Source organism: Mustela putorius, unplaced genomic scaffold (assembly GCF_011764305.1).
Source record: "Mustela putorius furo isolate JIRA1106 unplaced genomic scaffold, ASM1176430v1.1 tig00003853_pilon_pilon_pilon, whole genome shotgun sequence".
Lineage (NCBI taxonomy): Eukaryota > Metazoa > Chordata > Mammalia > Carnivora > Mustelidae > Mustela > Mustela putorius.
This window is the reverse complement of record NW_025422005.1, coordinates 53,315,233-53,329,052: the sequence shown is the minus strand read 5'-3', so window position 1 is coordinate 53,329,052 and position 13,820 is coordinate 53,315,233. Positions and strand designations below refer to the sequence as shown.

Below are 13,820 nucleotides of genomic sequence, written 5' to 3'. Positions count from 1 at the left end.
AGATTGTTGAGAATGTCTTTTTCCCTCTTTTGAGTATCATATTCCTCTAATACCTGTTAAAGCATTCAGGGAAACTGCCTATCAGTCAGCCATATGCTGGAAGCCTGTCTTTTTTAGCTCCTTTACCATAGTGCGAAGCTGCTCTCATAAGAAAGTTCAGGCTTTCCATCCACCCCCACCCCAGCTGATAAGGATTTTCTGTGGGATCAAATCTCCCCATTTCCCTTTCTATTCCCAGGCATCCATTAAGTATCTGAAAGGCCATATATAAAGATTTGCTGGAGACTTCCAAGTCAGTCTGAGGCCAGTCCCACAGAAGGGAACTGATTTTGGGGAAAAGTGACATTATCTAAGAGTGCAGCTTGGTTTGAGTGCTTTAGACTTAGCAGTAAGAAACTGAAAGATGGTGGGAAGAAAAAAGATGAGGTGTTTGCTCAGGGGTAATGTCTGGAATCAGAAAAGTACAGAGATCGTATTTGTCCCTAAATTAGGTTCCTGGACCTAATTTCCAAGTGTGTGTGGGGGGGGGTAGAGAAAGTGAGGTAGAAACTCTTCCCATACAGCACCAAGCAATTCTTGGACACCAACAGGGTGTCCTACAATTCAGATAAATTTTGACACTATGTACCTGGAAATAGCATCTAATTCCACAGGCTAAGGGTTTAGTTCTACGAGACTCCACACCTTTCACCTTCTGATGCCAGTCACAGCCAGGTTCTTACCTATGCTTCTGACCTACCTTGGACTTGAGACACCAGTTGTTAAGTCCGGGTTGTTACCTGTATTTCTGATGACTGGCTATAACTCAGCGGTCCCCAGGACCTCCTCCTGTTTGATTAATTGCTACAGTAGCTCACAGAACTCAAACATTTTGATTCCTAGATTACTGGGTTATTATAAAAAAGCAATCACTCAGGAACAGCCAGTGGTAGAGATGGGTAGGGCAAAGTGTGGGGAAAGAATGCTGAGCATCCATGCCCTCTTCAGGTGTACCCCTCTGTCCACATCTCCAAGTGTTCACCAACCGGAAGCTCTCTGAACCCTGTCCTTCTGGGTTATTATGGAGGCTTCATTACATAGGCATAATCAATTAAATCATTGGCCACCGGCATCTGATTCATCCTCCAGCCCCTCTTGTCTCCTGGGAGGTCATGGGGTAGGACTGAAAGGGCCAACCCTCTTAAAAATGTGGTTGGCTACATTGGCAACCAGCCCAGATCTTTCTTTCCAAAAGTCACCTTATTAGCAAAAGACATCTTTATCCCTCTCTACACTTAAGGAAATTCCAAGGGTTTTGGGAACTGTGGGCCAGGAACTGTGGATGAAGTCCAAATATATGTAAGAAATATATGTTGCTCATCTAAATGATCAGATATATACTTCTTATAAGTCATAATATTACAATTCCCAACAAGGTTCCTGGCCACACCATCTGTCCTTTCCAGTTTACTAAACAGTCTAAAAGAGAAAGCCTCTTTCTAAAGGCTTTAACTATCCCCTGAGAATATCTGATTTTCTTTTGCCAGCTGGTGCACTAAAAAATTGTTCTTCCACTTCACCATTCCATGTTTCCTCAAGAATAAAAGAGTCACCAAAAAAGAAAGTAAAACCTTAGAAGCTGAATCCTACCCCACGACTTGAAGGTGGGAAGATCCATGTCCTCTGTCATGCTGCCCAGGACTTCAGTGAACCCCTTTAGATAAATTTTCATATTCTCTCCTGGCATTCAATCCCCTCACACTATGAACTAGGTTATATTATCTCCATCTTGCAGATGGGAAAACTGAGGCTCAAATAGTAACTAGTGCATAGAGAAGCTGCTATAAAACCCAAAACCATCCCAACTCTACAGGCAGATAATCAGCACTCGTACTACTCCCTCTAAATCTGCTGTAGCAATTAGAAGAACAGCAACCTCCTATGTTTTACAGGGCAGTCAAACCCATTTATTCATTTTCATTTTCTCTTACATATCTATTAGCAACTGGCATTCAGTTTACACAAAATATTGGTTGAATGAACAAAAATTAGTAAGTTCACCATCCACAGTACCATCTCTCCCTATCCTACAGAAAAGATCTAACTTCAGACCCCAGATCTGGGTAAATGTCTCCATGACGTGAATTTTACAAAACTGCCCCTCAGAACTTTTTGAGAATTAAATGAGAAACGTGTGTCATAGCACCTAGGGCCATGCATGCAAGACAGATCCCATCTGCTCTGGGGTAGGCTCTTGAATCAGTGCTTAAGTTAAATCCACGGGTGATGCAACCACTGAAATCAGCAACGTCAGTTTCCCTCCCTAACTCTCAACCACTACTTCCTTCCACACAGTCATTCCCTTTACATTACAGAACCTACAATTCAAATCTCTGCCATTTTGGAATGACAGAGATGGCAGATCTCTGTCATTCCAAAGATATAGAAATAAGGGCCAAAGGCACAAGTTTCTCTCGAAGCTTTTTTCTATTTGTGTTATTCACTCCCCACAACCCAAGGCTTCACTGTAATTCCAGCACCAATAGTGACCTGCAGTGATCTACTTTGTCCTACAGACTCTCAGTAACAATGACAACAGCTCTTATTTTGAGTACTCACTTGAGAGCAGTTTATATATGGTCCCTAATTCCTCCATTACCTCTATTGTACAGGTGATAAAATTAAACTTTAGTTTAAGAAACTTGTCAAATACGACAGTCCTTAAGTAGAAAAACCAGGATTTAAATGCAGTCTTCTGATCTCAAACCAATACTGTACCATTATGCCAAACACCATGATTTATCTTTAGAACAACCAAAACCTGTTTACTTGACCTAAATTCCCTCAAAGAGATTTCCAGCAGGGAAAAGTGTCTTATTGCAGTGATTAACTGTTTCTGGAATTCAACATTTGTGTTCACTCCATACACAATGGTGTTTCATCAGTGTAATACCATTCCATCAATCCAACTTGAACATTCTTCCAGACAGAGACAGTACAGGGATGATTCAAATGCTTTTGATTTGCAGCATGTGCTTCCAAATGAACATGCTACTTCTATACTTAAAGAACTAAAATAGAGTTGACTCTCGAACAATATAGGTTTGACCCGTATAGGTCCACTTATACATGGATTTTTTTCAATAAAGACAGCATAGTACTGTAAATGTGTTTTCTCTTGTGATTTTTGTAACATTTCCTTTTTCTACCTTATTTTATTGTACAAATACAGTATTCTGTAATACAGAACATTATATATTATACAGTATTTTATACACACGCGCACACACACACACACACAATTTCTGTCAATCACCTTTATGTTATCAGCAAGGCTCCTGGTCAACGATAGTAGGCTATTAGTAGTTAAGTTTTGGGGGGAGTCAAAAGTTATACATTGATTTTTAACTGCATGGGGAGGTAAGAAACCCTAATCCCCGCACTTTTCAGGGGTCAGCTATAACTGTTTTTGATAAAGTCCCAGACTCCCAGGATTAATTCTTTTGCTTCAGCATACAAGCACAGCTTTGAATATCCACTAATATTCTATCTAGGAGACCAGGATTTCTATGCTGATTCTTTTTGAAACATTGTATTTACAGAGCATGATCCAAAGTGTGTGTGTGTGTGTGTGTGTGTGTGTGTGTGTGTATTATGTGTGCATGCGTAAGGGGAAAGGGCGGGATGAGGGTGGTTAAAGTATAAATCCAGAAATCCTCTCAGATCACATTTTGGTGCAAATGTATTAAATGGCTTTTCATATTCTTTTCCCGTAACTTTTCTTAAAAGTGAATCGCGTCAGAAGATGTAACTCAAACTTGTCATTAAATTCCTATAAGTGCAAAAATAACTTAGGTTTCTACAAATATTTTTGAGCCTTTTAATATACATTACAAATATTTTAGACCAATCACATTTTGTTGTGTGTAACATATTTACAAAACAAAAAATATATTACAACAAACATGAATGAAACAGTGAATCTGATCAACAACAAGCTTTGTCACAACCAGATATTTAAAAGGAATGCAAAAACCTGTTGGTTTGCATATGTTAAGAGTTTTGAGATAAATAGGGGTCCAGAATTGTAATGTATCTGGAAGAGAGATGAGGGAAATCCCAAATTTAATAAGTTAGGTAAGATTCTTTCTCTTGCTAATTACATAATGTTTAATGATGTTTTATACTGTGAACATTGATGAATTATCCAAACATGATACAAAGCTAATATAGTTCTATCATTTCAAAATGTACGTGACATTCACATAATATCCTTTTAATTATTATCATTATATACTGTAGTTCACACAATATCTACAAATGTGAATGAGAAAGAAAAAAAAATAACCAGGTCACAGCAACATGTCTCACATTCCAGTTTTAAATAAGACAAGCACATACTGGATCAAACATTATTTCATTATACGTTAATAAATAACACCTAGTTTGTTATGGTTACCTTGAACAGTTTACAGCTGTATATTTAAAAAGAGAACATTTTCTGCAAGTTTCACATTGTCAATAAAGAGTAAAATAAATAACAAACATAACAAAAAAGGAAGAGAAAGTAAGTGAGCAAGCAAGAAAGAACAAGTTCTATATAGAACATAAAGTATTTCTGACATGCTGCTTTTCTGGTACAGTTTGCCACAAGAAAATGAAAATGGAAACAAAAAATGATTGTCGTTTAAAAACAACTTCTGAAAGCTTTTCACAATATTGAGCACGAACCTTTTAAGATTAGCATGGAAATCTTTTTGCCCATCTGCTTTGCATAGATATACTATGCACTTTGTGTATGTGCACACCCAGAGAGACTTCCTGAAGTCTCGGGATAGCAACTGCTGAGCCCTCAAAATGAGAAACAGCCAAAACGCTGGACTGAAATCCAACCAGTGTGAAGTCTGCAAAGGTCTCCTTCTGGCTTTGCTTTCACAGATGTCCCTGTGTGTATGCTGTTCTGTGGACCCCCAGCTACTTTGAAAACAATAAACCCACTGTAAGAATCCAAGGATCCAACAGTTTCAATAGGTGGGAGGAAGACACGGTTCCTCCAAGCAAATCCTGACAAGCCCCCACCTAACTTGGTGGGAAGGTGAGCACAGCTCCCCCCTCCCCCGCCCCACCCCGCCACTGCGCCTACCTCATTACTTGTGTTCAGTGTGGGTTTTCTATGCCCTCAGCACAACCGCTCACAGACCTAGAGGACAGGGACTCCTTACGGGGTATCAGGCCTGATACACTGTGACTGTGCCAAACTGCCTCGCAACCTATTTCCAGCTAAGAACATTTTCCTGACTTAAGCAAAAGGAAGAGCATGAAGCCTTATGGCAAAATTGTAAATTTCTTTCAGATTAGGTTTAGAGTTGAAGTTACATCATTAAGACATTTTCTTTAAGCAACCACAGTTTTCTAAAGGGAGAGGAAAGTAGCAGCCCAACTTTCTGACCAGGAACAAAGATTTCTGTCTCCACAGTATCCCTGTTTTCTTTACTCAGCATTTCCATTAAGTTTTAGCTTATCCAAGGAAGAGTTGGCAATCACTGTATTGTAATACAATCACTTTCCACAGTTCAAGTTCTTTTACATGAGTTAGTCCTCTTGACCAAAAGAAGTATACAGTATTATGCTAAAGACCATTGTAAATTTCCATAAAAGTAAAATATTCAATGGTTGTGTTCCTAGAATCTATGTAAAGCCATGGCTCAAATTACATCTTTCCAATAAAATCTAAAAACCATTAGTTAAAATCTATAATGTAATCCAATTAGCATAGCTTTTGCTCATTATTCCTGTTCTCAGACAATGAGATGGTGTTATGCCTTTGGTGGCCTCAGTTTTCCATTTCCCCACAAAATGCTGAGTCAGCTCCCCAGAGAGCAGGCTGGAATCTTGTAACTCCACAAGGTTGTCTGACTAAAAGTTCCTCCCCTGCTTTGGACTTTTTATAGTGGGGACTTGAGGAAACAAACATCCACAATCCTTATCAGTGAGGAATTAATTCACGAGTAATTTAACAGTTTAGTACTGGAAACATGTTACTAGAGTTTTGGGTTCACCTGTGAAAACTTCAGAATTGTGACACACACTAAGCATTAGCACAGGTCTGCCGCAGAGATGGAAAAGCTCATATGTTAATACAAGGGCTTTTGACCTTGATTTTCAAATTCAGACCAGGCATCATTGAGCTCCATGAAAATCATCTTTGCATATTGTTCATAGGGTTGCCCGGTAGCCTGTAGAAAAAAATAAAACAATGCATTACATACTACAGACCAAAATTTTACCTGTATTACAATTTTCACTGTTAATAGGGGGTTCCAAGTAATTGAAATGTTTTTCTATTAGGCCATTTCTTTTTATAGCTTATCTATGTGACCCTAATGATATGGCCTCCCCAGAACTCCCTCCCCTTAGGCATTGACATACGGTAACAGTAGTCCATGAATGAGCAGATACAGAGCACTTACTGAGTAGTGAAAGATGGACCCATTCTCCAGAAGTACTTACCAATGACAAAGGCTCAGGACAGCCTATCTATAATTAGTAATTTAATTTAATTAATTAATTTAATTTAAATTAGTAAACTCCTCTATTTTCCAATTTCAAAAAAAATTTAAGTTCTTGGAAACCCATAACATAGGTGCAGGGTTTGTGTATTTTCCTAGGTTCCTGTTCCTCTTTCTCTTTTGATTCACTGAAACGCTTTGTTTCTGATTAATTCTCTTCTTCAGACTAGTCATCAAAAGTAGAGAAATGAAAATCAAATACATGAAATTCAAGCATGTGTTCCCAAGTGGCATTTCAACCATAGCCTCACATAACAGGGCTGGTGTAAATAAAACCAAGTTTGTCTATATGACAGCAAGGTGATTCACTTCCGTCTAAGAGGTTTCTTCGTCTTATGAGGATTTCAACTGGGGCCATCCGGTAGCTTCTGATATTGGAGAGCACCTATATGTTTATATACTTCCATGAAAACATAAACTGGCATCATCAACAGAATGACGATTTTAGGTCCATTTTGAATACTTTGTTGATTCCCACCAATTTTGCCAACTACATGCTAAAGCTTCTTCCCTAGAGCTGCGGCTAAACATCCTGCCATATCTCTACAAGAGAAAAGTTTTCCTCTATCCAGCTCTTAGCCCACCCTTACTATTATAAGCCAGGACACAATTACATCCGATCCCTAAAAATTACTCGGCGGTAAATCATACACCTAGTAAAGGCCCCTCATTCCATTGTTGTGTTGTATTGTATAGTTTCATTCCTCCTGCTTCATCAAGGGCAGGTTATACTCACTTTATCCGGGTGCACCACCAGCACAGCCCTCCGGTACACCTTTTTCACCTGCTCAGGTGTTACCAGGTCCGCCATGCCCACTGGTTTCCACTTGGTCTCCCCAGCCCACAGCACCGTGTGCATCGTGGACAGAAGTGCTCTGATATTTCTCTCTTTGCCTTCAATCCATTCCAGAATCTGTCAATGCAGAGGGAATTAGGAAATTCAAATGTTTCAATCCCCAAGGTCTCTATCGAGACTCTGGAAACCCCTCCTGCCTCAGCGACATCAACTACTTGGGGCTTAACTACTTGGGACTCTGTGCATATGCCAAGCTGTTTCCTCAACCTGGCATCCTTTTCCACATCCATCTCCTAACCTGTCTTTCTGGCTGACCCTTCATCATCCTTTTAAAGCCTGCTCAGGACTTTCCTACTATTTGCCTTTGCCAACTTGAATTCCTTCCTCTTGGCCCCACTCCCGGAGTTAATCCCATTTCTAAAGCTTGGAACCTGTAGAGGCACACCCATGTCTACTTTGGTCTCTGCTCTCTGCCTCTGTCTAGTGTAGTGTCTGGCAGACAGACACCAAATAAATACCCCTTGAAAAAAAGAACACATTTCTCTGAGTTAATCCCTTGAGCATGTTTCTATCATAATATATGTAATACTTTATCGAAATCACCTTTCTTTGCCATTACGCAGAGTTGTTTGAGAAAAGGTACTGTTTCCTATACATCAGTGGAACTCAAGAGCGAAATAACATGCCTGGTTCAAAAGACTACTCAAAAACTATCAAATGAGGTGATTATGTTGAAGGGTTTGTAAGAATGCACCAGCATTTAGCACATAATAGATGCTCAGAGGGTATTTGTTGATGAGTGATGGCTTAGCCAAGGTGAAGGATGGCTACTCTCCTAAGCAACTAAATACCTAGTACCTGCTAAATAACCAACCATAGTTTAAAAGACTTAAACCACTTTTTTTTCATAGAAAACTGTTAGAGTTTGCCTAATGAACAAACTGAGATTAAGCACAGAGTTACTGAGATGAAGCACAGAGTTTTGTAAGAAAAATGAAACCTCTGTGGTGTTACATGAAATAAAAAGGCAAGCATGCAAACAAAGGATCCCGTATTGCCCTCAAAAGAGTATCCAAGGGGCGCCTGGGTGGCTCATTGGGTTGAACCTCTGCCTCGGCTAGGGTCGTGATCTCGGGGTCCTGGGATCGGCCCCCCGTGGGGCTCTCTGCTCAGTGGGGAGCCTGCTTCCTCCTTTCTCTCTACCTGCCTTTCTGCCTACTTGTGATCTCTCTGTGTCAAATAAAATCAATAAGATTTTTTAAAAAAAGAGTATCCAAGGATCTTTAGATCTTAAACAAATGTTCAAATTGTCTGGAAATATGTTACATTTTTTTCAAAATGTGCAAAATGGACTGGCTGTGCTAATCCTGGTTCTGGAGATCCTTTAATGCAGTAACAGATTAGAGCGCCATCTCCCAGTTAGTTCTAGTGTCAGCATATTTCGTCAGGTAGGAATTCAACCTCTCCATCTGTGAGAACATTCCAGTTCTCTTGATCTTTTACAGACCTGTTCTCCACTACCTCACACAATTTAACCATGTAACCACCCTTTGGTTTCCAGGCTAAATCAGGAGTACCTGGTTTATAACTGTTTTTTTAAATGGGGAAATATTCTTTTTCCCCAAATCCAATGCTACCTAGACTTCTAGAATCAAAACAGATAAAAGTAGAACTGCTCTGGTGGAAAGTGGAGGGAAGCAGTGAGGAAGCCAGGAACCAGGAACACTGATGGCTCCACACCCCCTGATCTTCTCACATGACTGTCACACCAAATAATCACACTGGGCCAAGGGCTCACTCACCTTCAATTTCTCAGGATCCATTTCCTTAGCCATTTCCTCCTTTCTCATCTCAGCTATTGTTCGAGGCCCCTTTTTGTCTTTGTGTGCATTGAAACCTTGACCAGAAAGTAAATCTTCAAAGTCAGCTGCTTTTTGTTTCCCTTCTGCAACAGAATTTTTTTAAAAATCATTATAATTTTACTCTTAAACACAAAATCCTATCACCTCATAACACTTAGGGTCTCCAAGGTGCTTTCACATGCATTAATCCTCTTACTCCTTATACTTACCCAATGAACAGAGTATGAGACTCTCATGCCCGTGTGACAGATGAGGAAAATGAGGTCTGGAGAAACTAAGAGATTTGCCCAGAATCATAGACCATATCCATCGCAAAGTTAGGACTCCTGGCTGGATTGTTAGACTAAATCCAACTCCATAACACTTTTCCCACTGTATCATCTTCTCATAGCTGAGGATACTTGTGATGCACACCCCCCACCCACACCAGTCATAGAACTAGTTAGTATCAGCGATGCGGCTAACACCTGAGTTTAGGTACTTGCAGTCCATGGATGCCACTGCTTTCCTGCCCACACCCAGCTGGCCGTCTGAGTCCTGCACAGTGCTCTTTTTCACCAAGTCTTAATGTTTGGAGAGGCAGCCTAGCATGGTGGCAAAGAGCAAAGTCTCTGGGGCTGGGATCCCAGACTTTAATCATAGCTCTGCCACTTACTGGCAATGTAATGTTGAAGCAAGTCAGTTATCATGTGCATGCCTCAGTTTCCTCATCTGTAAAACAGGGATGGTGTTAAATACCATTTACCTCATAGGGCTGTTGTGAGAATTGATACGTTAACATTTTAAAGGGTTTAGAATAGTGCCTGACTATTTAAATGTTTATTAAATTAAAACAGAACAGAACCCAAACACAGACATCCATGCTGTCAATGCCCATCAATCAATGCTAGCATTGTGAATTGAAACCCATTTGCCATGTCTATACTATAAGACACACGCACGCGCACATGCACATGCTAAAATGTAAGTGCTCTGAGATGACGGTATTTGTCTGTCTTGTTCACTGCCATAATGCTGATGTTCTCTACACTGAAGATGAGCACTCCATAATGTTCTGCTGACTGAAGCCAATCACCCTACATCTACTCAAAATACAAAACAGAGGGAAAGCCACATGGCTCTATGGAATTGTCCAAGCAATATCCACTGCTAACCAAAGAAGAAACATGATGTTACATATTCCCAACAACAACAAAAATCCCTGTCATGTTATTACTTTGAGAAGGCACCTGTGTCATATCCGGTAGAGTGTGACAGTTAAGAGAAGGGGTTCTGGAGCCACATTGCCTGGGTTCCAATCTTGCCCTTGCCACTTAAAAGCCACAGGGACTTAAATTATTTATCTCCATCATAGATTTTTTTTTTAAATCTATGACATGGGGTTGGTTTTGAAAGTCATATGAAATAATATATGAAACTGGTTGGAATAGCACCTGACATACAGTAAGCTACAGTGACTAGAAAAAGCAGAGTTTCCTTTCCCATGTTCCATAGAGAGAAAGGCCTATTTCCTCACCACATCCCTCCACATTTAGTTCTTGAATACGATCAGATCAACTGAAATGTAAAATACATTATAACAGGCTGTTTAACAAACTCAAATTTAACCACCCCTGCTAGGCAAAATATATCTCTTTTTCCTTGTTATCAAGAATCCCATTCAAAAAAAGAAAAGAAAAGAAAAAGAAAAGAAGGAGGCCTATCCAGAGTGTCCTCTAGCCTTAGCTCTTGGCCCACTTTGTGTTCTTTTAACTTTCTTCTCAGAAGAGAGGAAAAAAGCCATCATAGAAAACTGAATGATCTGTACCCCTGGGGATAAAAATATATGTTTATAAAAATAAAAAATAAAAATAATAATAAAAAATAAATAAAAAAGAAAACTGAATGATCTCAGAAATATCCACCAATCAGAGCACAACCAAGACTAGATGTCCAGGACAGACACCCTCCTCTAATCAGGATCCAAGGGCAAATATGAACAGTGCTTGCAAGGTTCCCAAACTTTCTCTCTACTCCCTCTTCCAAAGGAATAACAGCTTCAAGAACCAGCTACCCCTCCATTCACATCCACTCAGTATTATTTAGTGCCTACTAAGCTAGGTGCTAATGAGAACATGACGCAGGCCCTGCTCTCCATCCGGTCTCCAGGTGGAAAGAGACAGACAAGTGAACTAGCAGTCACAAAATGCCATAAGTGTTAAGAGCATGGTACACCCAGGTGCTTCAGGCCCAGAGTGGGAGGTAGGGATCATGGTGTGTCTCTACAACTCTAAGATTCACTCAGAAAGCACTGGAATTGTGTTCTGTCTCTTCGGACATACATACACACAGGTAGTATGACAATGCAGGCTATCCTCCGGTCAGGCTACACACCATCATCCTTACCCAAATTAGCTGATCCTTTCCCACGTTCACTCTGCCCCCCAGGCATGGCTGAGAAGCTCACGTTGTAGTTGGGTCGGTGCTGGGGAGACGAGTGGGGGATGCTGGTCTGTGGCTTAGACTGTGTCTGCTGCCAGCTGTAGCTCCCTCCCTGCTGCCACCCTCCCCCCATGGGCTGGGGAGATGCTTTCTGCGGTGAGCTGAGAGGTGGAAATCCTCCACCCAATCCAGTTGGTGTGGTGGGTTTGCTGGCAAATGAAGAACTACCTATGGAAACAAACAGAGAAAGAGATAGGAATGCTATTTTGAAGAGCCATATCCCAAGTTACTGTTTTCAGTGATTTTAGTGGAAATTACTTTGACTGATAACACAATTAACCTTCCTAATAGTTAAAGAAACTGCAGGTATGTGTTTCCTTTAATCTCCACAGTGACATTTTTAGGTTATGTATTATTAGCCGCATCATTTTCTTCAGATAAACAAACTGCAGTCCAGAGCAGTTAGGTGATTTTTTCCCAAGTCACACAGCCGGCAAGTGACAGAACCGAGACTGGAATGCGGGTCTTTGACTCCAAGCCTGAAGAGCCCCAGCTTTTCCCACTGTGCCATCTCTTCTCTCCCTCCCACCTTCTAAGCTCATTCTGTTTTCTTCACTGGAAGAAAAACTACAAAATGACAAGAACAGAGAATAAAGCAAAATATGTTCACTCACTAAGGTACTACTTACCTGTCAATGATCAAGATTAATCATTGTTTGTTGTTAAGAACAACAGTGGTGAGTGCCCAAGAGTAAACAAAGATGCTCTGAAATTTCACAAGTAGGTTTCAATTTCACACTTCTTGCATTTCATTGCAGGAGAGTAAACACAGCCAACTGCTAACACAACTTTGAACCAGGCAAAGGATCTTACTCAAGCTTAAAAAAATTATTAGTTTGTGCCAGGAATCTAAATAGAATTCTGATTCCACAACCTCCTAACTTTTAAGTACTCACTGCGTACATGCTGAGCTGTTTCCAAAATACAAAGACCAGCTATGGCTTGTGTTTAAAGAGGTAAAATGAGAAACTGGAATGTAGTGATCTTTCATGCACCAAACCCAAAGTAACAGTGATAATAAAATAACTAACATTTACGTACAAAATACGCTTGTGTATATTACTGCTTTCAATCTATACAACACTCTTAAGGAGGTAGGCAGTACTACTGATCCCCCTTTATAGTTTTTATATTTTAATCCATAAGTACTTATTTTTATATTTATATTTATTTTAAATTTAATTAACATATGGTATATTTTTAATTTCATAGGTTGTATTCAGTGATCCATCAGGTGCATATCATACCCAGTGCTCATTCCATCAAGTGTCCTCCTAATGCCCATCACCCACGTACCCCATTCCCCCACCCAGCTCCCCTCCAGCAACCTTCCTTTAGTTTTCTATAGTTAAGAGTCTCTTACAGTTTGTCTTCCTCTCTGATATTCTTATTTTTCCTTCCCTTCCCCTATGTTCAACTGATTTGTTTCTTAAATCCCACATATGAATGAATTCATATATTTGACTTTCTCTGATTTCTCTTAGCATAATACCCTCTAGTTTCATCTACATTATTGCAAGTGGCAAGAGTTCATTCCTTCTGATGGCTAAGTAATATTTCATCATATATCTATACCACATCTTCTCTACCCTTTCATCTGTCAGTGGACATCTGGACTCTTCCCACAGTTTGGCTATTGTGGACATTTTGCTGCTATAAACATTGGGGTACATGTGCCCCTTCAAATCACTGTTTGTATCCTTTGGATCAATACCTAATAATGCAATTGCTAGATCATAGGGTAGCTCTATCTTTAACTTTTTGAGAAACCTCCATACTGTCTTCCAGAGTGGTTGCACCAGTTTGCATTCCCACCAACAGTGTAAAAAGGCTCCCCTTTCTCCACATCCTTGCCAATATCTGTTGTTTCCTGAACTGTTAACTTTAGCTATTCTGACCGGTATCTCATTGTGGTTTTGATTTGTATCTCCGTGATGCCAAGTGATGTTGAGCAATTTTTCACGTTGACCCCACTTTAACAACAAGAAAATCCGAAACTCAGGGACGTTTCCTGATGTGCTCATGATCACACAGCTAGTTAACAGTGTGGGGGCTTGACAATAGGCATCCTACCTCCAAATGTCATGCTCATTTGCTGTACCCATGATCCCTAATTCCTCCGCAAATCTCTGA

The 13,820-nt window shown here is 40.1% G+C and overlaps 1 protein-coding gene across 4 annotated transcripts in view; it reads right to left on the bottom strand.

Annotated features, from left to right (window-relative positions):
• Positions 1-3,845: 3,845 nt before the first annotated feature.
• DNAJC6 (DnaJ heat shock protein family (Hsp40) member C6) overlaps positions 3,846-13,820 on the bottom strand; it is a 137,983-nt gene continuing 128,008 nt past the window's right edge. For all 4 annotated transcript variants that reach the window (XM_004762946.3, XM_004762947.3, XM_004762945.3 and 1 more), the window contains exons 16-19: positions 11,592-11,855; positions 9,147-9,289; positions 7,285-7,461; positions 3,846-6,215 (exon numbers count right to left, since the gene is read on the bottom strand). In XM_004762946.3, the coding sequence (XP_004763003.1) occupies positions 6,114-6,215; positions 7,285-7,461; positions 9,147-9,289; positions 11,592-11,855 (686 nt within the window). In that variant the 3' untranslated portion in view covers positions 3,846-6,113. The remainder of the gene's footprint in view (positions 6,216-7,284; positions 7,462-9,146; positions 9,290-11,591; positions 11,856-13,820) is intronic.